The 24,485-nt window shown below is 55.3% G+C and overlaps 1 protein-coding gene across 1 annotated transcript; it reads left to right on the top strand.

The window, feature by feature from the left end:
- Positions 1 to 377: 377 nt before the first annotated feature.
- On the top strand, positions 378 to 15,394 carry RAB11B (RAB11B, member RAS oncogene family). The gene is made up of 5 exons (XM_010388828.2): positions 378 to 631; positions 10,764 to 10,959; positions 13,026 to 13,219; positions 13,413 to 13,493; positions 14,349 to 15,394. Exons 1-5 carry the CDS (start codon positions 592 to 594, stop codon positions 14,492 to 14,494), a joined length of 657 nt encoding a protein of 218 aa, XP_010387130.1. The 5' UTR covers positions 378 to 591; the 3' UTR covers positions 14,495 to 15,394.
- The last annotated feature ends 9,091 nt before the right edge of the window (positions 15,395 to 24,485 follow it).

Here is a 24,485-nt window from a genome sequence, read left to right as displayed (position 1 = left end):
AAACTGAGACACAGGAGGATAACCCAGTGGGTCCCAAAATAGAGATGGAAACCGCAACAGAGAAATGGGACCCAGCGCTGAGGTCCCCGGAAATGATCATTTATGGGATTGGGAGGGGGCAAAGCCAGGGCAGCGCGCGCTGACCTATGACGTCATCGGGACGTTAAGCATCTTAGCATCACCTGGACATACCTCCATTTCCCTTCCCGGACAGGTCCTCTGATAGTCGGCTAGGTTCTCAATCCAGCCTCTCATTGGTTAATTGGTCTGTCATTCCATTTCATTCCTGCAGCCTTCCGCCCCGCCCTCTTAAACTCGCCTCTAATAGGCTGTCGCGGCCGTCACTTCAAAAAGGTCCGCATTCCTTCCGCCTTTCTCCAGGACACCGAGGGCGAGGAGGGCGGATACCAAGCGGCGCCCACCCTCAGAGTACTACTTCCACCTCTGATTGGCCTCGCCGGGTGCCAGTCGCTACTCCACCCGCCGCTGATAGGCCATTCAACGGCCGCTCTGCGCGGCGCCGGCTCCGCCCCCGTCGGGTGTTTGTGGTGGGGCTGCGGAGTCGCCGATCCCGCCGGAAGCGCCAGGACAATGGGGACCCGGGACGATGAGTACGACTACCTATTCAAAGGTGCGGCCGGTGGGGCACAGACGGGCGAGGGCGTTGCGGCGAGGCGGCGGGCAGACGGGCCAAGGCCGTGCTTCAGGCCGCTGGGCCCAGTCCGGAGCCCGGGGCTTGGGGCCCGGCGGGCCAGGCAGCCGGGAAGGCCGGGGCCGACCGGGCTCCATCAGCTTCGAGCTAGGATTCGCGGCCAAGCGGAGCCAGAGGCCCGGAGAGACCTGGGGGACCCAGGATGCGCTGGGGCGGGGCTGGGGCCTTGCGGGGGTGGGGCCCGGAGCGATGGGAGAGACCGTTAGGGCGGGGCCTCCGGAGGGGGTGGAGCCTTCCCACGATTTAGCGGGCCGGGCTGGGCTGAAAGCGTGATTTGGAACGGGGGCGGGGTTTTGGAGGCGGGGCTAAGGCTGATGGGCGTGACCAATAGGTGGGTTGGGCTTGGTAAATGGGGGCGGGGCTCCACGAGGCCTGTCCTGATTGGGTCAGCGTGTTTGGGGGTGGGGCCCGGGAATAGGCGGGGCAGACAGTGGGGGCTAGGCCGAGATGAGGGCCTGGGGGTTAGGTGTGTGGTGGTGGGAGTCTTGGATTGGGGTGCAGAGCTGGGATTGAGTGGAAAGGTACCCGTGTGTGCAGCAAGAATTCCATCTCTTCACTTAGAACTCTCAACAGCGCCTAAGCCAGTACCTGCACTTTTCTGAGCACTTTACGCAAATGAACTAAGTTAAATCCTCACTGCAGCCCTTTGAGGTTGATATTAACCAGCCTCTCTTTTTACACATTGGGAAACTGAAGCCCACAGTGACAAAGACACAGTTTATAAAGTGTTGGAGCCCGACTGAGCGCAATTAGGAAGCATGTCTTAAGGGGCTTGTGGCCAGCATCTGGGACTTGGGCTTGTTAGACCACCTTCTTCCAACGTGCGCACTGATGGCGGGGTCCCCAGCCAGCCTGCTGGAGGGTCTTCCCCGCCTGAGAGACTGAGGGGGCTCTAGGAACATCAAATAAGGCCTAGTCAGATCAGGCAGCCATTGCCCGGTCTGCTGGAAGAAGCTGGAGTCCCTTGTTTCTCAGCTGAGCCTCCTATGCCCAGCTAGACTTTGGCCTAGTCGTCTGCCCTGGTTGCTGGGCTCCCTGGCTGACAATGGCAGCCCTTTAGGGTTAACCCTTGGATCCAAGGTGCCTTCACCCTGCGTCCTGCTCTATAAGGGCCTGCGTCCCCCATCAGCTGTTGTTATCCTCACCTCGCTGAGCCGTTCCTCCGAGCGTGCTCTGTGACTTGCACCAGGCCTAGCTGGGCCTTGCGTCTGGTCTCATCCAGCGTCTTGTGATTGTAGGGAATGGGCAGAGGTCTCCCAACCTGAGCTGTCCGTGAGGCGCAAGCCTTCCGTGGAGAGGGAGAGGAAGTGCCTCTGCAAGGGCCTGGAGTCGTCCTGCGGCACTGAGGGCTCTGGCAACTGCACATAGGTTGATAATGTCACTGGTGGGTGAGGCTCTGTGGTCGGCAGGGAGTGTTGCTCCCCACGTGCCCTGTCCAGGTTTCTGTGGTTATCCCCTGCTTGTTATTTTCGCCCTTTTGCTGTTTTAAATGACCCAGCTCCGAGTGTTTGCCCAAGTCATGATTTTGCCCTTTGGGTTATTTCCTTGAAGTACATTCCCAGCAGAACAGTTACTGGGTCAGGAGCAACGGAGAGGCTGTGTGGTCCCGGGACCCGTCTGCTGACACTGCTTCCTGGAAACACTGATCTAGCTGCTGCGGCAGCTGGCATTTGGCAGGCGGGCGGGCAGTGTGGGGGTGGGGGGGCCTGCCCTGCTGCCCTCCCCACACTGGCCTCCTTTTACTGAGTCTAAGCAGGTGCCCTGCTGACCTTCTCAAGCCAGTTGGTAGCAAAAATCTAACCCACAAGGTCAGCGTTTCCCAAACTGGTCATCTGCCGTCTCACCTTCACACCTGTGCCTTATCAGAGGACCTCCTCTATTCTTTTTCAATATTTGTCTTTCTTTTTCTGTTTCTTTTCTTTTTTTTTTTTTTTTTTTTTTGAGACATAATTTCACTCTAGTCACCCAGGCTGGAGTGCAGTGGCGCAATCTTGGCTCACTGCAACCTCCGCCTCCCGGGTTCAAACGATTCTCCTGCCTCAGCCTCCCGAGTAGCTGGGATTACAGGCACCCACCACCATGCCTGGCTAATTTTTGTATTCTTAGTAGAGATGGGGTTTCACCATGTTGGCCAGGCTGGTCTCGAACTCCTGACCTCAGGTGATCCACCTGTCTCGGCCTCCCAAAGTGCTGGGATTACAGGCATGAGCCACCACACCTGGCCCCTGCGTTTTTTTTTTTTTTTTTTTGGTGGCCACATCACGCACTGGCTCCCTTGACCTCAGCGGCCGAGGCCAGCAGATCCCCCGCGTGATGCCCTGTGTGCTGTTTGTTTTCCTCTGCGAATGTTCTTTCCTTCCCCCAGGAATGACACTGTTGATTTGTACCTAATTATAGAGCCTCACATTTATCCTCCTGACATTTTCTCCTTTAGCCATGGGCCATTTTCATAGCCTGCCACTAATTGCCGCAGGACCCCTGATTTCTTTTCTGATGGACTCGGGGCTGTGGGGTCCACCATGGGTGTAGCTGTGTCCCCAAGGGCCGCTGAGGCCCTCTCTGAGCCCTTCCCCTACCCTAAAGGCCCTGGAGGACGTGGGTCGTGGGGGAAACGGGCGGCAGCTTCCCCAGACCCTGTCCTCTGGGTCTTGTCCGCCCCTCCCCTGCCCAAGGACAAGGTGGCTCCTGTCCCCAGGGAATGGGCTTGCCTGGTGCTTCCTTCCCTTTCTCTGCTGAGGCTCCAGAGGCAGCTCCCAGCCGTCAAGCCTGAGCAGAACCCCACAGTGGGCCTGCTGTTCCGGTTGCTGTTTGGGGACCCAAGCATACCATTTTCCCCATTTAGAATAGGGGCCCCTCCAGTGCCCTAGCTCTGGACACCTCCCCAGAGAAGAGCTGAGACAAGAGTGGCCCCCAGTGCCAGTCCCTGGGGCCTCGGATGCTGAGGACCGGCTTTCATGGGAGGAGTGGGGCGCTGCTTGGCTCCACCAGGCTCTTCCCGGAATCAGGGCCCATTCCCCTGAAGGGCCTCTCCATCTGCCTGAGCACTAGGGTCTGGGCCCCCAGGGCCACCACACTGTTACAGGGCAGGCCAGGGCACCCAGCACTTCTCAGAGGTGCCAGCTCTTTGTTTTTGCCAACTGGGCTCGCCTGCTCTGTCAGCCAAGTGGCGTGTCTAGGGTAGGGGGGTCGCTTCCCAGCCAGGGAAGCCACCAGCTTCTGTGGAAATGCTGGGAGCTGTGTCCTCAAGGGCTCTTTATTTCCCCAAGACAACAGATTGCTTGTGTCCTAGACAATGACATGTTCATTCCCAGCCTGCATCCTGGACCAGCCCTGCCGCTGCCCCGCTGGCCACCTCTCTGCATCGGGCACCCAGTGCCAGGGACTGGCTGGGCAGCTCAGCCTCTCTCCCATTCACCTGTTTTGTCATCCAGGCTGGAATGCAGTGGCTTAGTCTCAGCTCACTGCCACCTCGGCCTCCCTGGCTCAAACGATTCTCCTGCCTCAGCCTCCTGAGTAGCTGAGACTGCAGGTGCCTGCCACCACGCTGGGCTGATTTTTGTATTTTTAGTAGGGATGGGGTTTCGCCATGTTGGTCAGGCTGGTCTCGAACTCCTGACCTCAAGTGATCCACCTGCCTTGGCCTCCCAAAGTGCTGGGATTACAGGCGTGAGCCACTGTACCTGGCCTGCCATTTACCTGTTCAGTGGCCGTTTGGCCTTTGCTCTGACTTGGTCACTCCAGGTTGAGTGTTCCCAGCTGTTCAGGGAGAATAATATTTACATCTGTCCCTGGGGCAGCCCTGAGAATGTGGTCAGCTGAGGCATGCAAAGCACTGGGGACCCAGCCTGGCCAAGGTGCTTGAGGGTTGGCAGCCTGGGGCAAAACTGGGCCCCGTGGCTCACGCCTGGAATCCCAGCACTTTTTGGGAGGCCGAGGTGGGCAGATCACTTGAGGTCAGTAGTTCAAGACCAGCCTGGCCAACATGGCAAAACCCCATCTCTACTAAAAATACAAAAATTAGCCGGGCGTGGTGGTGCAGGCCTGTAATCCCAACTACTCAGGAGGCTGAGGCAAGAGAATCACTTGAACCCGGGAGGCAGAGATTACAGTGAGCTGAGATCGTGTCAGTGCACTGCAGCCTGGGTAAGGGAGATTCCGTCTCAAAAAAACAAAAAACAAACAAACAAACAAAAAACTGATGAGGCTGAGGAGCCCCCAAGGCGGTACAGCTGGGGCAAGGCTGGGAAGGAAGTGAGGATGTCAGGGGGATACCCAGGCAGGGCCCGAGTTTCCTATCTTGTTTCCTGAGGATATGAGAACGGAGCAGACCTCCCTGGCCTTGATCAGGTTTCCGTAGCTGCCATGGAAAGGAGGTTAAGATTGGTGGTGTGGATGGGGGTCCTCACAGTGAGTCCAGCCTGGTCCCCGGTGGCCTGGGAGCCCATTCTCATCCCTATTGGTTTGGTCCGGAGGCCTTGGACCACACACCCACATTCACGCCACCTCTTTCCGTCTTTTTTTTTTTTTTTTTGAGATGGAGTCTCACTGTTGTTGCCCAGGTTGGAGTGCAGTGGCACGATCCCGGCTCACTGCAACCTCCGCCTCCAGGGTTCAAATGATTCTCCTGCCTCAGCCTCCCAAGTAGCTGGGACTAGAGATGCTCACCACCACACCCGGCTAATTTTTGTATTTTTCGTAGAGACGGGGTTTTACCATGTTAGTCAGGTTGGTCTTGAACTCCCGACCTCAAATGATCCGCCTGCCTTGGCCTCCCCAAGTGCTGAGATTACAGGTGTGAGCCACCGCGCCCGGCCATCTTTCCATCTTTCTCTGAAGTCCACTTGGTAGCCCTATGCTGGGCACCCATGGAGACGTGAGAGAATGCTGGCCCTGTTGTCTTAGGTCTTGCAGGCCAGTCCAAGCAGCGGTCTTTGGGGAGAGGAGAGGTCTGAACCAAGGGGTCTTGAAGGATGAGTAGGAGTTTGCCGGCTGCCCCAGGTGGACAGGCTGCCCCACACGGTAGGAGCTGGGGTGCCCAGAGCCTCAATGCCCACCCCATAAGGCAGAATCATGACTCCCGAGCCACGTGTTGAGGTTTGGGTGGGACAGCGAGTGTGGCAGTAAGTTGGGAAGAACTTGGACTGTGGATGCGGAAGACCTGGGTTCAAATCCTGCCTGGCTCAATTCCTAGGTGGTGGCTCCAGACAAGACCCTTGGGGGGCACCGTTGGGAGGTGGGGGCGAGCCAACAAACATGCATAGCTTCAGGGTCCTGCTCTGCCCCACACCCTGTTCCCCATCCGAGCCTCAGTTTCCTCATCTGTAAAAGTGGGCTACATGAGGCTTCTGTGAAGTAATGCACACCAAGAGCTTTGTTAGCACAGGCTCATCAAATATTCTTGGTGTTCTTTTTATTCTTGGCTTCCAAGCAGCCAACCAGAGAGGGCACCAGGTGGGATTGTAGGGGGCTGCCTGATCCTGCCCTCCTCACCTGTGGCCCAAGGGTGGTGACCTGGCATCCTCCAGGTATGGGGCAGGGGGTGGGCCCAGGAGGTTCAGCCAGCCTCTTTGGCGTTTTGTTTGTTCATTTGACAGACATTTCTTTTTTCTTTTTTTTTTCTTTCTTTTTTTGTTTGAGACGGAGTCTTTGCTCTGTCGCCCGGGCTGGAGTGCAGTGGTGCGATCTCAGCTCACTGCAAGCTCCGCCTCCCGGATTCACACCATTCTCCTGCCTCAGACTCCCGAGTAGCTGGGACTACAGGCACCCGCCACCACGCCCGGCTAATTTTTTGTATTTTTAGTAGAGACGGGGTTTCACCGTATTAACCAGGATGGTCTCGATCTCCTGACCTCGTGATCCGCCCGTCTCGGCCTCCCAAAGTGCTGGGATTACAGGCTTGAGCCACCGCGCCCAGCCATTTGACAGACATTTTCTTGGGTGTTTATTGTGTGCCAGGCACTGTGCCAGGACCTGATTCCTGCCCTTGGGGCAGACTGGCAAAAAATAAATGCCACCTGACAGGTGAGAGAGTGGCAAGAATGATGGAGGAAGAGCTGGGCCAGGGAAAAGGGTAATTCAGAGAGTAGGGTTTTACTAGCATAGCAGGGAGGGCCTTCTTGGCCAACTGGCATTTAAGGGGTCACACGAAGGGGATAAGGGCGGGAGCCACGTCCGTGCCTGGAGAAGAGCATTTCTGGCAGAAGGAGCAGCCCGTGCAAAGGCCCTGAGGCAGGATCACACCTGGCGTGTTGGGGAAACAGCATGGAGGCCTGGCTGAAGCAGAATGAACCAGGGGGCGCGAGGGAGGAGGGGAGGGTCCTGTGGGCAGTGGGGAGGACTGGGGCTTTTCCCCTGCGGGAGGTGGGAGCCACGGAGGGTTGTTTGCAGAGGGAGAGAGGTGCCCTGGCTCGGCACTCACGGGCGCCCTCTGGTGGCTGCTGCAGGAGGCCAGCCTTTTGGTTGGTGATGAGGGTGAACACAGGGACCCCACAGACAATACCTTTCAGGGTCTGAGAGTCTGGAATGGAATCGCCCAGGGAGACATGGTGGGATGTACCCCTCATCCTCCCTTCTCTTGGATCTGTTTTGAATGTGCTGAAGGATTGACTGTGAGATGCAAGAGCAAGGAAGGAGTCGAGAATGACTCCAGGTTTTGGCATGAGTGCCTAGTAGGACCAAGCCACAGTTAACCAAGATAAGGAGGGTAGGTGAGGGGTGGGTGAGCAGGCTTAGGGAGTGAGTGGGAGCTTGGCTCTGCTCTACTGGGTATGAGGGGACTGGGGCCCCAGAGGAGACAGGAAGGAGACAATGGGCATGCCAGTCTGGGCTTCTAGGGAGAGAGGTAATATAGGAGTTACCAGCCCATGGCTGGTGTTTATAGCCATGAGCCTGGATGGGGTCACCTGGGGACTGGGTGAGGACAGAGATGCCTGTCTTGAGGCTCCCTGAGGTTCGAAAGTGGAGTGGGAGACTGAGTGGGAGTGACTGTGAGGAGGGGAGTCGGGGTGTGGAGCCCCTGAAGGCAGGGAAGGAGGGAGAGCTTGCTGAGTGCCTGCTGCACGGGCCCGGGGGAGTGGGGGTGGCTGAGGCTGACACTGACTGTGGGGGAAAAAGCATGCTTGGTTTGAGTTCTAGGACTGGGGGACAGGAGGTGGAATGAGTGAGTGTAGACGATACCTTCCAGGGGATTCGGAGTCTGGAGAGGAGAGAATCAGGCAGTGCCCGGGGCAGGCAGTGGGGTCGGGAGAGAATGTTTTCTAGGGAGAGAATTCCAAGCGTGTAGGTACAGCCCCACAGTGTGGCCAGGGGAAGGGCAGAGGAGGGCTGCCTGGTGGGCTCCAGGGCCTGCTCCCTCAATGTGGCAGGGGTTCTGGGTGGGGCCGGTGGACCTCTGTGTCAGCCAGGACTCAGCCTGGCTGCCTGCACCTCCCCGAGCTCAGGAGGAGCAGCCATGCCCATGTCTGCCCAGACAGGGAAGTCTCATCCTCAGTGGATGCCCCCCAACTGCTTGGGATCAGGGGTGACCAAGCCACTGAGCCAACCCACCCTCAGGTGCCAGGGCCCAAGGCCCACATTTAGGGGTCCCCGGGGCTTCTGGCTGGGGCATCTGGTTGGCTGTATTCAAGTGCACGCACACACACTGATCTTCCCCACATAGTATGTTCTGGGTCTGGGGACAGCCCACCCAGGCCCCACCCCAGAGCCTGGGGCGGCTGGGCCCGTAGGGACAGTGCTTCCATGGCTGGGACAGGAAACGCTTTACAGTGTGGCTCACCCCTGGCCTGACCAGCCGGCACCTGCTCTGCTCAGGGACGCGTTCCTGATGCCCCGTGGCCAGCATGAGACAGGCCTGCTGCGTACCCCGTGTGGACTGGGCTCAGGCCCCCCGTCCCTGGGTGGTGTTGCCCACAAACCCTCATCTCCCTCCTGTCCATGCTGCACTGACTCCTTTCTGGGCCAGGGTTTGCATCTTGCCAAGCTGCTCTGCTGCGCACCCACCTCCTGGGACAATGCATACCTGTGTTGGAGCCTTGTGAGGAGCTGTGCACACATGTGGACTGCCACGCGGACTGCCTCTTGAATGAGGACTTGGCCTTGGCTGGAGCTCCCTGCAGCTCAGCAGGGGACCTAAGCCTGGGGACCGGGGTGGTGGGAGGTGGCTGCAGGCTCTTTCCTCCAGGCTGCGTCCCCAGGGCACATTCCTGTTCCCCACTCAGCCCTCTGTGCCAAAGCTGGATGTGGGTTTGCTGCACCAGGAGAGGTGGGAGTTGAGGTGGGGGTAGCTCCTCATGTCCTGTCACTTACATACCTGGAGCAGTGACCCTTCCCATGCCCTGACCAGAAACCACAACAACCGTGACAGCTGCCCACTCATGTCCCTTCCTGTGCAATGCCTGCTCTTTTTGTGGAGGGAGACAGAATCTCTGTTGCCCAGGCTGGAGTGCACTGATGCTATCTTGGCTCACTGCAACCTCCAGCTCCTGGGCTAAAGCCAGTCTCCTGCCTCAGCCTCCTGAGTAACTGGGGCTACAGTAGCCACCACGCCCGGCTAATTTTCTTTTTTTTGAGATGGAGTCTCGCTCTGTCACCCAGGCTGGAGTGCAGTGGCGTGATCTTGGCTCACTGCAAGCTCCGGCTCCCGGGTTCACCTCATTCTGCCTCAGCCTCCCAAGTAGCTGGGACTACAGGTGCCTGCTACCATGCCCGGCTAATTTTATTGTATTTTTAGTAGAGACGAGGTTTCACCATGTTAGCCAGGATGGTTTCAATCTCCTGACCTCGTGATCCGCCTGCCTCGGCCTTTCAGAGTGCTGGGATTACAGGCATGAGCCACTGTGCCTGGCTAATTTTTTTTTTTTTTTTTTGAGACAGAGTCTTGCTCTGTCGCCCAGGCTGGAGTGCAGTGGCCGGATCTCAGCTCACTGCAAGCTCCGCCTCCCGGGTTTATGCCATTCTCCTGCCTCAGCCTCCCGAGTAGCTGGGACTACAGGCGCCCGCCACCTCGCCCGGCTAGTTTTTTGTATTTTTAGTAGAGACGGGGTTTCACCGTGTTAGCCAGGATGGTTTCAATCTCCTGACCTCGTGATCCGCCTGCCTCGGCCTTTCAGAGTGCTGGGATTACAGGCATGAGCCACTGTGCCTGGCTAATTTTTTTTTTTTTTTTTTGAGACAGAGTCTTGCTCTGTCGCCCAGGCTGGAGTGCAGTGGCCGGATCTCAGCTCACTGCAAGCTCCGCCTCCCGGGTTTATGCCATTCTCCTGCCTCAGCCTCCCGAGTAGCTGGGACTACAGGCGCCCGCCACCTCGCCCGGCTAGTTTTTTGTATTTTTAGTAGAGACGGGGTTTCACCGTGTTAGCCAGGATGGTCTCGATCTCCTGACCTAGTGATCCGCCCGTCTCGGCCTCCCAAAGTGCTGGGATTACAGGCTTGAGCCACCGCGCCCGGCCAATTTTTGTATTTTTTATAGAGATAGATTTCACCATGTTGGCCAGGCTGGTCTCGAACTCCTGACCTCAAGTGATCCACCCACCTCAGCCTCTCAAAGCCCTGGGTTTACAGGCGGAGCCACCATGCCTGGCCATGCCTGCTCTTACTTCCTCCTCCTGTGACTGCCTCCCTGTTCACACATTTGGAAAAAGTCCAGAGATGAAGTGATTTGCCCAAGGTCACCCTGCTCAGGAGCCCTCTCAAGCTGTGTCTGGCTGCCCGGCCACCAGGCTGCAGGTGGAGACTCAGGGTTGATGGATCTCGAGCTGCTCTGCCTACCTGGCTGCCTGGGTCCCCATGCCCCAGCTGGGAAAGCCCTGCTCTGAGGACCAGAGACAGGCGGGTGTTGTGCTATCCGCAGTGGCCGTTTCTGGAAGGCAGGAGCCTCCCTTCACTTCTGCACCACTTAGCACGGGGCCTGCAGGCTCCGGGCTCCAGGCCTCTCCCGACTCCTCCACACCGTTGGCAGCTGCGGTGTTGCAGCACCCAGGGAACCGGCAGGAAGGTTGTGGGGGTGGTCGTGGGTGGAGCATGGGGACTCACAGAACCTCGCCTCCCCGCCCAGTGGTGCTCATCGGGGACTCGGGCGTGGGCAAGAGCAACCTGCTGTCGCGCTTCACCCGCAACGAGTTCAACCTGGAGAGCAAGAGCACCATCGGCGTGGAGTTCGCCACCCGCAGCATCCAGGTGGACGGCAAGACCATCAAGGCGCAGATCTGGGACACCGCCGGCCAGGAGCGCTACCGCGCCATCACCTCCGCGTGCGTGTCGGCAGCCTGGGCAGGGACGCTGAGATTTGGGGGCGTGGGCATGCGGCGCGTGGGCTTGGAAGGACGTGTAGGAGTTGGGCAGGAGAAGGGGAGAGTGTGCTCCCAAGAGCAGGAAGTGAGGCTGGAAGAACACCTCAGCCATGCGCCGTGGGGCCCTCAGGCAGACCAGCGTCCAGCCTTGGCCACACCAGGGTATCTCTGGGCTCTCTGGGTACCAAGTGCAGTGAGGACTTGGCTCGGGCCACTACGCCTTGCTGCTGCCCCTTCCCAGCCAGCTTCCCAGCCTTCCTCCTCCCTCAGCTCCCCTCCTCACTGGGGCCCACACCCCTCCTATCCTCCCACCCAGGCCTGGCCCTCCTTCCCTGCAAAGGCTTCCCAGCCATCAGGACCCACTCAGCTGCCTTTTTCTGGACCCCTCCCAAGCGCCCCAGTCATTCCTACCACCATCGTGTTTAGGTCTTCTGGGCTCCTTCCCATGTCCTTCATCCCTCAGGTGCATCTGGTCTGTCACCTCCTGTTTCTTTGTGTTTTTTTTTGAGACGGAGTTTCGCTCTTGTCGCCCAGGCTGGAGTGCAATGGTGCGATCTCAGCTCACTGCAACCTCCGCCTCCTGGGTTCAAGCGATTCTCCTGCCTCAGCCTCCCGAGTAGCTGGGATTATAGGCACGTGCCACTGCACCAGGTTAATTTTGTTATTTTTAGTAGAGTCAGGGTTTCTCCATATTGGTCAGGCTGGTCTCAAACTCCTGACCTCAGGTGATCTACCCCTCGGCCTCCCAAAGTGCTGGGATTCTAGGTGTGAGCCACCATGCCTGGCTGTCGCCACCTCTTTTTTGGAGACAGACAGGGTCTTGCTCTGTCACCCAGGGTGGAGTGCAGTGACACAATTGCAGCTCACTGCCCCTCGACCTCCCAGGCTCAAGCGATTCTCCTGCCTCAGCCCCCTGAGTAGCTGGGGCTACACGTGTGTGCCACCATGCCTGGCTTATTTTATTTTATTTATTTATTTTATTTTATTTTTTTGAGATAGAGTCTCACTGTGTTGCCCAGGCTGGAGTGCAGTGTCACGATCTCGGCTCACTGCAACCTCCGCCCCGCCCCGGGGTTCAAGCGATTCTCCTGCCTCAGCCTCCCAAGTAGCTGGGATTACAGGTGCCTGCCACCACATCTGGCTGATTTTTGTATTTTTAGTAGAGACGGGGTTTCACCATCTTGGCCAGGCTGGTCTTGAACTCCTGACCTCTTGAGCCACTGCACCCGGCCTGTTTATTTATTTTTAAAGACAAAGTCTCGCTCTGTTGTCCAGGTTGGCGTGCAGTGGTGTGATCATAGCTCACTGCGGCCTTGAACTCCTCCTGGGTTCAAGCGATCCTCCCACCTCAGCCTCCCAAAGTGCTGAGAGTGGGTGTCTGTCTCCTCAGTGGGCTGAGCCTGGCCCTGCATGGTAGGCAGTGGCCTTTTCTCTGCACTGCTGCTGTTTCCTTCTCCCTATCCCTCACTTTTTTTTTTTTTTTTTGAAAAGGGTCTCGCTCTGTCCCCCAGGCTGGAGTGCAGTGGCGTAATCTTGGCTTACTGAAAGCTTGACCTTCCAGGCTCAAGTGATGCTCCCACTCAGCCTCCTGAGTAGCTGGGATTACAGGCACATGCCACCACACCCAGCTAATTTTTGTATTTTTCTAGTAGAGATGGGGTTTCGCCGTGTTGCCCAGGCTGGTCTGAAACTCCCAGCCTCAAGTGATCCACCCACCTCAGCCTCCCAAAGTGCTGGGATTACAGGCATGAGCCACTACGCCCAGCCCCTTCCCTTTTTTGATGACTTCATGGTATCTTCTATCTACAGCCCCCAAACTCCCTCCTTAGGCCCCCTCATTTCAGAGCTAGATACAGGGAGCAGCGCTTGGGCCTCCAGATACACACCCTTCCCTTGAGGTCACAATGGCTGCCCCTTGGCTCGGCCCTGGGCGACCCACCCTGGGCGTGACATGTGCTGTTATCCTGTGACGCCGCCACTGCCCACAGTCGTCCTCCAGAGAGGCTCATGGGCCCCTGATCCTGCAGGTACTACCGAGGCGCAGTGGGCGCCCTGCTGGTGTATGACATCGCCAAGCACCTGACCTATGAGAACGTGGAGCGCTGGCTGAAGGAGCTGCGGGACCACGCAGACAGCAACATTGTCATCATGCTGGTGGGCAACAAGAGTGACCTGCGCCATCTGCGGGCCGTGCCCACTGACGAGGCCCGTGCCTTCGCAGGTGAGCGGATGGAGACGCGGGCACCAGAGAGGTGTCTGGAAGGCACAGTGTTGGAGCCCCGGCCACAGCCCTGGCCTCCCTTCCTTGAGGAGTGACCTTGGGATGGGCCAGGTGGGTGGGCAGGGTCCCTGAGAGCATGTGGGAACCTGTCACCCCACCTCCCCACTCACCTAGGCAGTATTCTTTGTTCCAGAAAAGAACAACTTGTCCTTCATCGAGACCTCAGCCTTGGATTCCACCAACGTAGAGGAAGCATTCAAGAACATCCTCACAGGTGGCCGGGGACTGGCTGGGTGTGGGGAGGGTACCAGCCAGGCAGGGTGGAACATGGCCTCTGAACCTTCACTTGCTTTGTTCGTTTTTTGATTTTTTTCTTTTTTTTTTCCTGATGGGGCGGGATGGAGTCTTGCTATTTTGCCCAGGCTGGAGTGCAATGACTTAATCTCAGCTTACTGCAACCTCCGCCTCCCAGGTTCAAACGATTCTCCTGCCTCAGCCTCCCGAATAGCTGGGATTACAGATGCATGCCACAGGCCCAGCTCATTTTTGTAATTTTCAGTAGAGACGGGATTTCACCATGTTGGCCAGGCTGGTGGTCTCCAACTCCTGGGCTCAAGTGATCCACCTGCCTCGGCCTCCCAGAGTGCTGGGATTACAGGCGTGAGCCAATGCACCTGGCCTGTTTGTTTGATTTTTTTTTTTTTTCTACTAGTGCGCCTAACCTTTGCTTGTTAACCAGTGCGCCAGCAAGGGCTAGACCAGGTCTAGCCCTTGCTGGCACTGGGACACAGAGACCCCCTGGCCCCAGTTCCTGGGGAGGGGCCCTGCCTTAACTCTTGGGCTGCGGGGAGGCGGGTAGCCTCAGGCACCTGGAGCCTTTTGGCTTCTGGGAGTTTACCTCTGAGGGAGGAGGACCCTTCTGATCTTAGGGAACCAACGGCCTGGGCTGGCTGTGACCAGATGTGGGTCCTGCCCTAACTGGGTGCGCGGCCCCTGTCCTTGTTACCCGATGTGATGGGGGCGCTGTGGGGATCTGAAGAGGGGTTCTGGAGTCCTGCAGGGAGTGGTCCCCCTCGGCAGGCAGGGCACATGCTGGCTCACCCCACGTCCCCCTGTATCCCCTTCACAGAGATCTACCGCATCGTGTCACAGAAACAGATTGCAGACCGCGCTGCCCATGACGAGTCCCCAGGGAACAACGTGGTGGACATCAGCGTGCCGCCCACCACGGACGGACAGAAGCCCAACAAGCTGCAGTGCTGCCAGAACCTGTGACCCCCGCGCCTCCGCCCAGCGTGCGTGCACGTCCTCCGCCCGCCCCCGCCACGGTGTCCTCCGGCCCCTCCCTGCTGTCCCTCTGTGGCCGGCTCGCTCCAGCCCTCCCAGTGAGCTCTGCACGGCCAGGCCGGGGCCCAGGAAGGACAGGAGCCAGTGCTACCCCGTCCTGCCCGGGGAAAAGCTAGAAGCCCGGGTTTGCTGCACCCATGAAACTCGGGTCCCCGCCGACATCTTGGCGGGGTTCGGGGGGGGCGGCAGGATGGACCGGGCTGGCCAGAGGTGAGGAGGACGGGCGGACGGCGTCGCCTTCTCCCCTTTTCCTCGGCCGACTCCAGGGAGCGATTGCCTCCCTCCCTCTGTGGCTGGGTGGCCCAGCCAGCCCGTCGTCCCCACCCAGAACCCTGCTCTGGGCCAAAGCCCGAAGAACCAGGCAGTGGGGACCGGGGCAGGCGGACCCCCCGGGCTCTTAGCGCCCACCCGCTCCTCAGCGCACAGCAGCTCGCACAGGCCTTTCACCTCTGCCTGTTGATTGATGCAGGGAGAAGCCCGTCCCCACCTCCCCTCTCCCCTCTCCTCTCCCCAGTCCCCTCTCCTGCACGCAGCGTGCCCGCCCTCTCGGCCCTCCCTGTCCCCCTCCTCTGTCTCGTCTCCCCATCTGGTCTGGAACCTGTTTGCAAGTGAAGCAATATTTCCGTGTTTTGTATATACAACCGCTCTTGTAGCCTTTGGTTTTTGTTAATGTAGAGAAACACAGATTCTTTATACACTTTGTAAGATTTATGCCAAACCCCAGCTCTCGATCTCTTCTTCTCCCTGTGGCCCCTGCACTGTTGCCCCGTTCCCGTCACCCTGCCCATTACTGAAATGTATAATCTGACTTCCTGTACAGAAACCTGCTGCTGCGCCTCTGTCTGCTTTCTTTGCGCCAGGCGCCAGCTCCTGGGCCGAAGCCTCTCTCGCTGCACGTTCCCCAGTGCAGGCCGGACCCCCCCCATCTCCATGTCCCACCCCACACGGAGCGAGAGGACCCCAGCACCTGCCAAGGGCAGCGTGGAAGCCTCCTGGGCCCAGCGCGGTTGGGTGGGTCCTCGCCAAGCTGCCCCTGTGCCAGGGAAGGAGGGAAGGCTGCCGCCTGTTTTTGACCTTAAACTCCCGTGTCCCAGGACCCCAGGCCTGCGGGCGCCCCCTGGTGGGGACGGGAGCCAAGGGCAGTGGCCAGGATTCATTACTGTCTCCTGCCAGGGTCGCCCTTTCCCTGGGGTCCTGACGAGGGGTGACTTGCCCAGTGCATGTTGGTGATGCCAGCTGTTTCCACCCTAGACTGACACTGGAGGAGGGCCCAGTGGGGAAATGCCAGGGGCAGCAAAATGTGTGGCATGGAGTTCCTCTTCCCAGGATCCAGCGTCTCCCTCCGCCTCACCCCACAGTGAACTTGGGACCAGTGTGAGCTGCCAGCAGCTGTCCAAAAGCTCCAGCCGCTAGCTGAAGAGGCTACCCACACCCTGGAGACCCTGGGGGCCCATGAGAGAGGAGAGCACCATTCCCTCTTGATTCTAGATTCTGGCTGCCCTGCCTGGAGGGATAGGGGATCGCAGACACCTTTTCCCAGAAGAGCCCCAGGTCGCTGGGAGCTGTTTAGACACGGGAGCTGGAGTGAGCCAAGGTGTGCGCTCCAGGCCCAGGGAGCAGCCTGGCACAAAGCTAACTGGCAGAATTGGAGGGGAGGCACCCTGGGCTCCAGGGCCCATTCAAACAGACCCCAGGGACACGGATTCCCCTGGGTTTGGGCACGGTGGGTCATGTGGTGGACAGAGGCATTGGGTGCAAGAAAGCACCTTGAGTTTTTGTTTGTTTGTTGAGACCGAGTTTTGCTCTTGTTACTCCGGCTGGAGTGCAATGGCATGATCTTGGCTCACCATAACATCCGCCTCGTGGGTTCAAGCGATTCTCCTGCCTCAGCCTCCTGAGTAGCTGAGATTGCAGGTATGCGCTACCATGCCCGGCTAATTTTTTTGTATTTATTCTCGACCACAGGTAATCTGCCCGCCTCGGGCTCCCAAAGTGCTGGGATGACAGGCGTGAGCCACCGTGCCTGGCCCTGTTTGTTTGTTTTGAGACAGAGTCTTGCTCTGTTACCCAGGCTGGAGTGCAGCAGCGTGATCTCAGCTCACTGCAACCTCCGCCACCCAGGTTCAAGGGATTCTCCTTCCTCAGCTTCTGGAGTAGCTGGGATTATAGGCACACGCCACCACACGCAGCTTATTTTTGTATTTGTAGTAGAGATTGAGTTTCCCCATGTTGGCCAGGCTGGTCTCAAACTCCTAACCTCAGATGATCTACCCGCCTCAGCCTCCCAAAGTGCTGAGATTACAGGCGTGAGCTATCGTGCCTGGCCTTAGCACCTTGAATTTCAAGCAGTCAAAAGATCAACAAATATTTCTCCAGCCTCCACTATCTGCTAGGCCTGAGGTGGGGAGTGACTGATATACTCCATGTCCCCTTAAGAGTCAGAGGCCAGCAATGCCAGTTTAATTACTTTGATTTCAGTGATTTAATAAGCACGTCATGCTCACTCTGCCAGACTCTGTTCTTAAATCTTTTATTATTATGGTAACATACACATAACATAAAACTTACCTTTTTATTTTTTTTGAGATGGAGTTTCACTCTTTGTTGCCCAGGCTGGAAGTGCAATGGCGTGATCTTGGCTCACCACAACCTCTGCCTCCCGGGTTCAAGGGATTCTCCTGCCTCAGCCTCCCGAGTAGCTGGTATTACAGGCATGCGCCACCATGCCCGACTAATTCTGTATTTTTAGTGGAGACAGGGCTCCTCCATGTTGGTCAGGCTGGTCTTGAACTCCCGACCTCAGGTGATCTGCCCACCTCAGCTTCCCAAAGGGCTGGGATTACAGGCGTGAGCCACTGCGCCTGGCCTTTTTTTTTTTTTTTTTTATTTTTAGACGGGCTCTCCCTCTGCTGTCACCCAGGCTGGAGTGCAGTGGCATGATCTCGGCTCACTGCAACCTCCACCTCCCAGGCTCAAGCCATCCTCCCACCTCAGCCTCCCAAGTAGCTGGAACCACAGGCACACACCAGGACACCTCACTAATTTTTGTATTTTTTGTAGAGGCGGGATTTCACTATGTTGCCAGGCTGGTCTCGAACTCCTGGGCCCAAGCAATCCACCCACCTCAGCCTCTCAAAATGTTGGGATTACAGGCATGAGCCACCACGCCTGGCCCGTATGGCAATTCTAAGTTTATGCACCCAACTCATATGGCAATTCTACATGTACTTTTCCTAGGGACCATGTTAAATCTTTCACACATCATTATTTGTTATTTGCAACAACCCAAGGAGGTGGGCATAATATACTGGCCCCTTTTACAGAAGTTAAGCGATTCCCCTAAGGTCCCACAATTAGTAAGATGCAAACAGGTTTCAAACCCAGAACTGTGTGTGTCACTGCTAAGTTACGAGGCTTTTCCCAGCATTTATTGTGTACCAGCTATGAGCCAGAAAACTCTAAGAAGTGGATAAAAGGCTGGGAAGATAGTTGGGCACCGTGGTGTGACCTGTAGTCCCAGCTACTCTGGGTCTGAGACAGAAGAATTTTTTTTTTTTTTTTTGAGACAGAGTCTTGCTCTGTTGCCCAGGCTGGAGCGCAGTGGCTTGATTTCCGCTCATTGCAACCTCCGCCTCCTGAGTTTAAGCAATTGTCCTGCTTCAGCCTCCTGAGTAGCTGGGATTACAGGCGCATGCCATCACATCTGGCCGATTTTTTTTTTGGTAGAGACGGGGTTTCACTGTGTTAGCCGGAATGGTCTCTATCTCCTGACCTCATGATCTGCCCACCTTGGGCTCTGAAAGTGCTGGGATTACAGGCGTGAGCCACCGCACCCGGGCAACAGGAGGATTTCTAGTAGAAACTGCCAATGAAAAAGAGAGAGAGAAGGATCACTTGAACCCAAGAGTTACAGTCCAACCAGGGCAACACAGCAAGACCTAGTCTCTAAAAAAATAATAAAGAAACACTGAGCATGGCTCATTTCTGTAATTACTGCACTTTGGGAGACCAAGGCGGGCAGATTGCATGAGCCCAGGAATGCAAGACCAGCCTGGGCAACATGATGAAACCACGTTTCTACGAAAAATACAAAAATTAGCCGGGCATGGTGGCACGCACCTACTTGGGAGGCGGAGATGGGAAGATCAGTTGAGTCAGGGAGGTAGAGGCTGCAGTGAGCTGTGATCACACCACTGCACTCCAGCCCGGGCAACAGAGGGAGACACTGTCACGGTGAATGAATGAATGAATGAATGAATGAATGAATGGAGACGGGGAAGAAGTATACCAACTTTTAAGAAATGTTTTATTAGGCCGGGCGTGGTGGCTCAAGCCTGTAATCCCAGTACTTTGGGAGGCCAAGGCGGGTGGATTACGAGGTCAGGAGATGGAGACCATCCTGGCTAACATGGTGAAACCCCGTCTCTACTAAAAAAAAATACAAAAAACTAGCCGGGTGAGGTGGCGGGCGCCTGTAATCCCAGCTACTTGGGAGGCTGAGGCAGGAGAATGGCATGAACCTGGGAGGCAGAGTTTGCAGTGAGCTTAGCTCCAACCACTGCGCTCCAGCCTGGGCGACAGAGCGAGACTCCATCTCAAAAAAAAAAAGAAATGTTTTATTATGGGCTGGGTGCAGTGGCTCATGCCTGTAATCCCAGCACTTTGGGAGGCCGACGCAGGCAGATCATTTGAGGTCAGGAGTTTGAGACCAGCCTGGCCAACAGGGCGAAACCCCGTCTCTAATAAAAATACAAAAATTAGCTGGGCGTGGTGGCAGATGCCTGTAATCCCAGCTACTCCAGGGGCTGAAGCAGGAGGATCACTTGAACCTGGAAGGCGGAGGTTGGAGTGACCAGAGATAGCACCACTGCACTTCAGTGTGGGCAACTGAGTAAGACCCTGTCTCAAAAAAAAAAAAAAAGACCTAAAGGTTTGATTAGAGTCAGGACTGGATTGAGCGCTGCCTAGCTAGTGTCGTGTGCATACGTTAGAAGACACATTGGATTCATGTTTCCCTCTTTTGTGGCATTAGCAGCTGCTAATGAGCATTACCAAGCTTCATAATCCATTAGTGGTTACAAAATGCTGATGTGCAAATTTCTTTTTTTTTCTTTTTCTGAGATGAAGTCTTGCTCTGTCGCCGGGTTGGAGTGCAGTGGTGAGATCTCGGCTCACTGCAACCTCTGCCTCCCAGGTTCAAGCAATTCTCCTGCCTCAGCTTCCCCCAGTAGCTGGGACTACAGGTGCGTGCCACCATGCCAGACTAAATTTTTGTATTTTTAGTAGAGACGGGGTTTCACCATGTTAGCCGGGATGATCTCCATCTCTTGACCTCGTGATGCGCCCTCCTTGGCCTCCCAAAGTGCTGAGATTACAGGCGTGAGCCACTGCGCCGCCCAGCCAGGTTACTTTTTTTTCTTTGAGACAGGTCTTTTTTTTTTTTTTTTTTGAGACGGAGTCTTGCTCTGCCACCCAGGCTGGAGTGCAGTGGCCGGATCTCAGCTCACTGCAAGCTCCGCCTCCCGGGTTCACGCCATTCTCCTGTCTCAGCCTCCCGAGTAGCTGGGACTACAGGCGCCCGCCTCATCGCCCGGCTAGTTTTTTTTGTATTTTTTAGTAGAGACGGGGTTTCACCGTATTAGCCAGGATGGTCTCGATCTCCTGACCTCATGATCCGCCCGTCTCGGCCTCCCAAAGTGCTGGGATTACAGGCTTGAGCCACCGCGCCCGGCCGAGACAGGTCTTTTTTTTTTAGTCACTCTCACTCTGTCTCAGCTCACTGCAACCTCCACCTCCTAGGTTTAAGTGATCCTCATGCCTCAGCCTCCCAAGTAGCTGGGATTACAGGCATGTGCCACCATGCCCAGATAATTTTTGTGTTTTTAGTAGAGATGGGATTTTACCACATTGGCCAGGTTGGTCTCAAACTACTGGCCTAATGTGATACATCCGCCTTGGCCTCCCAAAGTGCTGGAATTACAGGTGTAAGACACCATGCCCAACCTTCTTTTTTTTCATTTCTTTTTTGTGTATTTATTTATTTATTTGAGACAGAGTGGCTCTGTCACCCTGGCTGGAGTGCAGTGGCACAATCTCGGCTCCCTGCAACCTCTGCCTCCCAGGTTCAAGCAATTCTCCTGTCTCAGCCTCCCGAGTAGCTGGGACTACAGGTGCACGCCATCATGCCCAGCTAATTTTTGTATATTTAGTGTAGATGGGGTTTTACCATATTGGTTAGGCTGGTCTCAAACTCCTGACCTCAAGTAATCCATCCACTTTGGCCTCCCAAAGTGCTGGGATCAGGAATTCCAGACCATCCTGGCCAACATGGTGAAACTCCGTCTCTACTAAAAATGCAAATTCTAGACGGGCATGGTGGCGCACGACTGTAATCCCAGCTAGTCAGGAGACTGAGGCAGGAGAATTCCTTCAACCTGGGGGACGGAAATTGCAGCGAGCCAAGATCGTTTCATTGCACTCCGGCCTGGGCAACAGAGCAAAACTTCATCTCAAAAAAAAAAAAGATAAATAAATAAATAAATGAAATTATCTGCCAGGCACAGTGGCTCACGCCTGTAATCCTACCACTTTGTGAGGTCGAGGCAGGAGGATCATTTGAGCCCAGGAGCTCAAAACTAGCCTGAGTCACATAACAAGCCCCGTCTCTATTTATTATTTAAAAATTAAGGCTGGGCATGGTGGCTCATGTCTTTAATCCCAGCACTTTGGGAGGCTTAGGCGGGGGTGGATCACGAGGTCCGGAGTTTGAGACCAACCTGGCCAATATGGTGAAACTCCATCTCCACTAAAAATACAAAAAAACTAGCGGGGCATGGTGGCGCACACCTGTAGTCCCAGCTACTTAGGAGGCTGAGGCAGGAGAATTGCTTGAACCCAGGAGATGGAGGTTGCAGTAAGCCAAAGTTGCACCACTGCACTCTAGCCTGGGCAATAGAGGGAGACTCCATTTCAAAATAAAATAAAACAAAATATTGGCTGGGCACGGTGGCTCACACCTGTAATCCCAGCACTTTGGGAGGCCAAGGTGGGCGGATCACGAGGTCAGGAGATCAAGACCATCCTGGCTAACATGGTGAAACACCGTCTCTACTAAAGAATACAAAAAATTAGCCGGGCGTGGCGGCGGGCGCCTGTAGTCCCAGCTACTTGGGAGGCTGAGGCAGGAGAATGGCGTGAACCCAGGAGGTGGAGCTTGCAGTAAGCTGAGACTGCGCCACTGCACTCCAGCCTGGGTGACAGAGCGAGACTCCGTCTCGAAATAAATAAAATAAATAAATAATAAATAAATAAAATATCATTCATACTAAAATGAACCAGGGCTCTTTGGAAAAATGGTTGAGTCCAGGACTGGGGCAGACAAAATGTAAGACAAGTAAGCCTGGAAGAATTTGTTGAGCCAGTTAGTAAGGAAATGCTCCAAGATGGAATTAGAAAAATCACCATTTGGGGCCAGGCACGATGGCTCACGCCTGTAATCCTAACACTTTGAGAGGCTGAGGCGGGCAGATCATGAGGTCAGGAGATCGAGACCATCCTGGCTAACACGGTGAAATCCTGTCTCTACTAAAAAAAAAAATACAAAAAATGAGGTGGGCGTGGTGGCAGGCACCCGTAGTCCCAGCTACTGGGGAGGCTGAGGCAGGAGAATGGCGTGAACCCAGGAGGCGGAGCTTGCAGTGAGTCGAGATCGCGCCACTGCACTCCAGCCTGGGCGACAGAGCAAGGCTCTGTCTCAAAAAAAAAAAGAAAGAAAGAAAGAAAAAAAAAAAATCACCATTTGGTTGCCATTATAGTAATAACTGACACAGGCAAGGGTCATCAATTGATATTAAGTTCTTGGAAACGGAATGTGTTGAGGAACAGGCTATTTAATTACTTTTGAAGTATCTCCCCAGAAAGCACTTATTAACAAAAGTGGAAAGTGGCCCATGCCTGTAATCCCAGCACTCTGGGAGGCTGAGGCGGGTGGATCGCCTGAGATAGGAATTTGAGACTAGCCTGGCCAACATGGTGAAACCCCATCTCTACTAAAAACACACAAATTAGCCAGACATGGTGGCGCGGGCCTGTAATCACAGCTACTCAGGAGGCTGAGGTAGGAAAATCACTTGAACTGGTGGCGGAGGTTGCAGTGAGCCAAGATTGGGTCACTGCACTCCATCCTGGGCCACAGAGTGAGACTCCATCGCAAAAAAAAAAGAAAAAAACTGGTCGGGCACGGTGGCTCACGCCTGTAATCCCAGCACTTTGGGAGGCCAAGGCAGGCAGATCATTCGAAGTCAGGAGTTCGAGACCAGCCTGACCAACATAGTGAAACCTGTCTCTACTAAAAACACAAAAATTAGCTGGGCGTGATGGCGTGCGCCTGTAATCCCAGCTACTGGGGAGGCTGAGACAGGAGAATGGCTTGAACCGGGGAGGCAGAGGTTGCAGTGAGCTGAGACCACACCATTGCACTCCAGCCTGGGTGACAGAGTGAGACCCTGTCTCAAAAAAAAAATTAAAATTAAATAAAATACTAAAAACAACAACAACAACAAAAAACCAAAGTGTAACACACTAACTCACACTGGAGAAACTGGCAGACACCATTTGAACCAAGTTAGCATAATCGGTCGTGGACAAAATCAACATTGTATGCATCCTGAAAACACAATGTCACGTCTGTTTCCTGCCACAAATGCAAAATCATGAGGAAGTGTTAGACAAATAGCAATGGAAGGACTTTCTGCAAAATTACTAGCCTGGAATTTTTGAAAAATATTGATGTCATGGAGAGAAGGTAAGATTGATAAAATGTTCCAGAAAGAGAGACTAAATTAGAGTCATAACAACAAAATACAACACTTGATCCTGGGATGGATTAGGGAATTTTTATTTTTTCACACAGGATCTTGCTCTGTTGCCCAGGCTGGAATGCAGTGGTGAGGTAATGGCTCACTGCAGCTCAGAACTCCTGGGCTCAACTGATCCTCTCACCTCAGCCTCCCAAGTAGCTGGGACCACAGGAGAATGCCACCACGCCTGGCTAATATTTTTATTTTATTTTATTTTGTAGAGATGAGGTCTCAGACTCCTGGACCCAAGAGACCTTCCTGCCTTGGGCTCCCAAAGAGCTGGGATTACAGACATGAGTCACTGTGCCTGGCCTGGATTTTGGATTTTTAAAGGACTTTATTGGAAACTTTTTTTTTTTTTGGAGACAGAGTCTGGCTGTGTCACCCAGGCTAGAATGCAGTGGCAAGATCTCTGCTCACTGCAACCTCCGCCTTGCAGATTCAAGCAATTCTCCTGCCTCAGCCTCCTGAGTAGCTGGTATTACTGGTGCCCACAACCAAACCTAGCCAATTATTTGTATTTTTAGTACAGATGGGGTTTCACCATGTTGGCCGGCCTGGTCTCAAACTCCTGACCTCAAATGATCCAAGTGCTGGGATTACAGGCGTGAGCCACCGCTCTCGGCCACAGTGCAGGATTTTTTTGAAAATTGATCTGTCTTAGAGATGGGGGTGGGTGAGTTTACTATGTTGCCCAAGTTTACTATGTTGCCTCGAACTCCTGGGCTCAAGTGATCCTCTTGCCTCAGCCTCCAGAGCAGCTGGGACTACAGGCCCGCACCACCACGCTCGGCTAACTTTTAAATTTTTTGTAGAGACGGGATCTCACTATGTTGCCCAGGCTGGTCCCCAACTTCTGGGCTTAAGCGATTCTTCCGTCTCGGCCTCCCAAAGTGCTGGGATTACGGGCGTGAGCCACTGCTAGTCTCAAAAAAAAATAATAATAAAGTTGAATTCTGCAGCGGTTTTATTTATTACAGGACGATGGCGGTCTGCAGGTGGCGCAGCAGCACCCCTGGTGCCTGGGCTGGGCTAGGGCGGGACCAGTGCTGGGGGCGGAG

Source organism: Rhinopithecus roxellana, chromosome 8 (genome assembly GCF_007565055.1).
Source record: "Rhinopithecus roxellana isolate Shanxi Qingling chromosome 8, ASM756505v1, whole genome shotgun sequence".
Taxonomy (NCBI): domain Eukaryota; kingdom Metazoa; phylum Chordata; class Mammalia; order Primates; family Cercopithecidae; genus Rhinopithecus; species Rhinopithecus roxellana.
Note: the sequence above shows the minus strand (reverse complement) of the source record. Positions and strands in the feature narration are given on the sequence as shown.

Excerpts from the sequence above, each read along its gene's own strand:
- RAB11B (XM_010388828.2), top strand. The coding sequence starts at position 592 with ATGGGGACCCGGGACGATGAGTACGACTACCTATTCAAAG. Across the intron at positions 632-10,763 it reads GTACGACTACCTATTCAAAG|TGGTGCTCATCGGGGACTCG; the intron begins GTGCGGCCGGTG and ends CTCCCCGCCCAG. Across the intron at positions 10,960-13,025 it reads TACCGCGCCATCACCTCCGC|GTACTACCGAGGCGCAGTGG; the intron begins GTGCGTGTCGGC and ends CTGATCCTGCAG.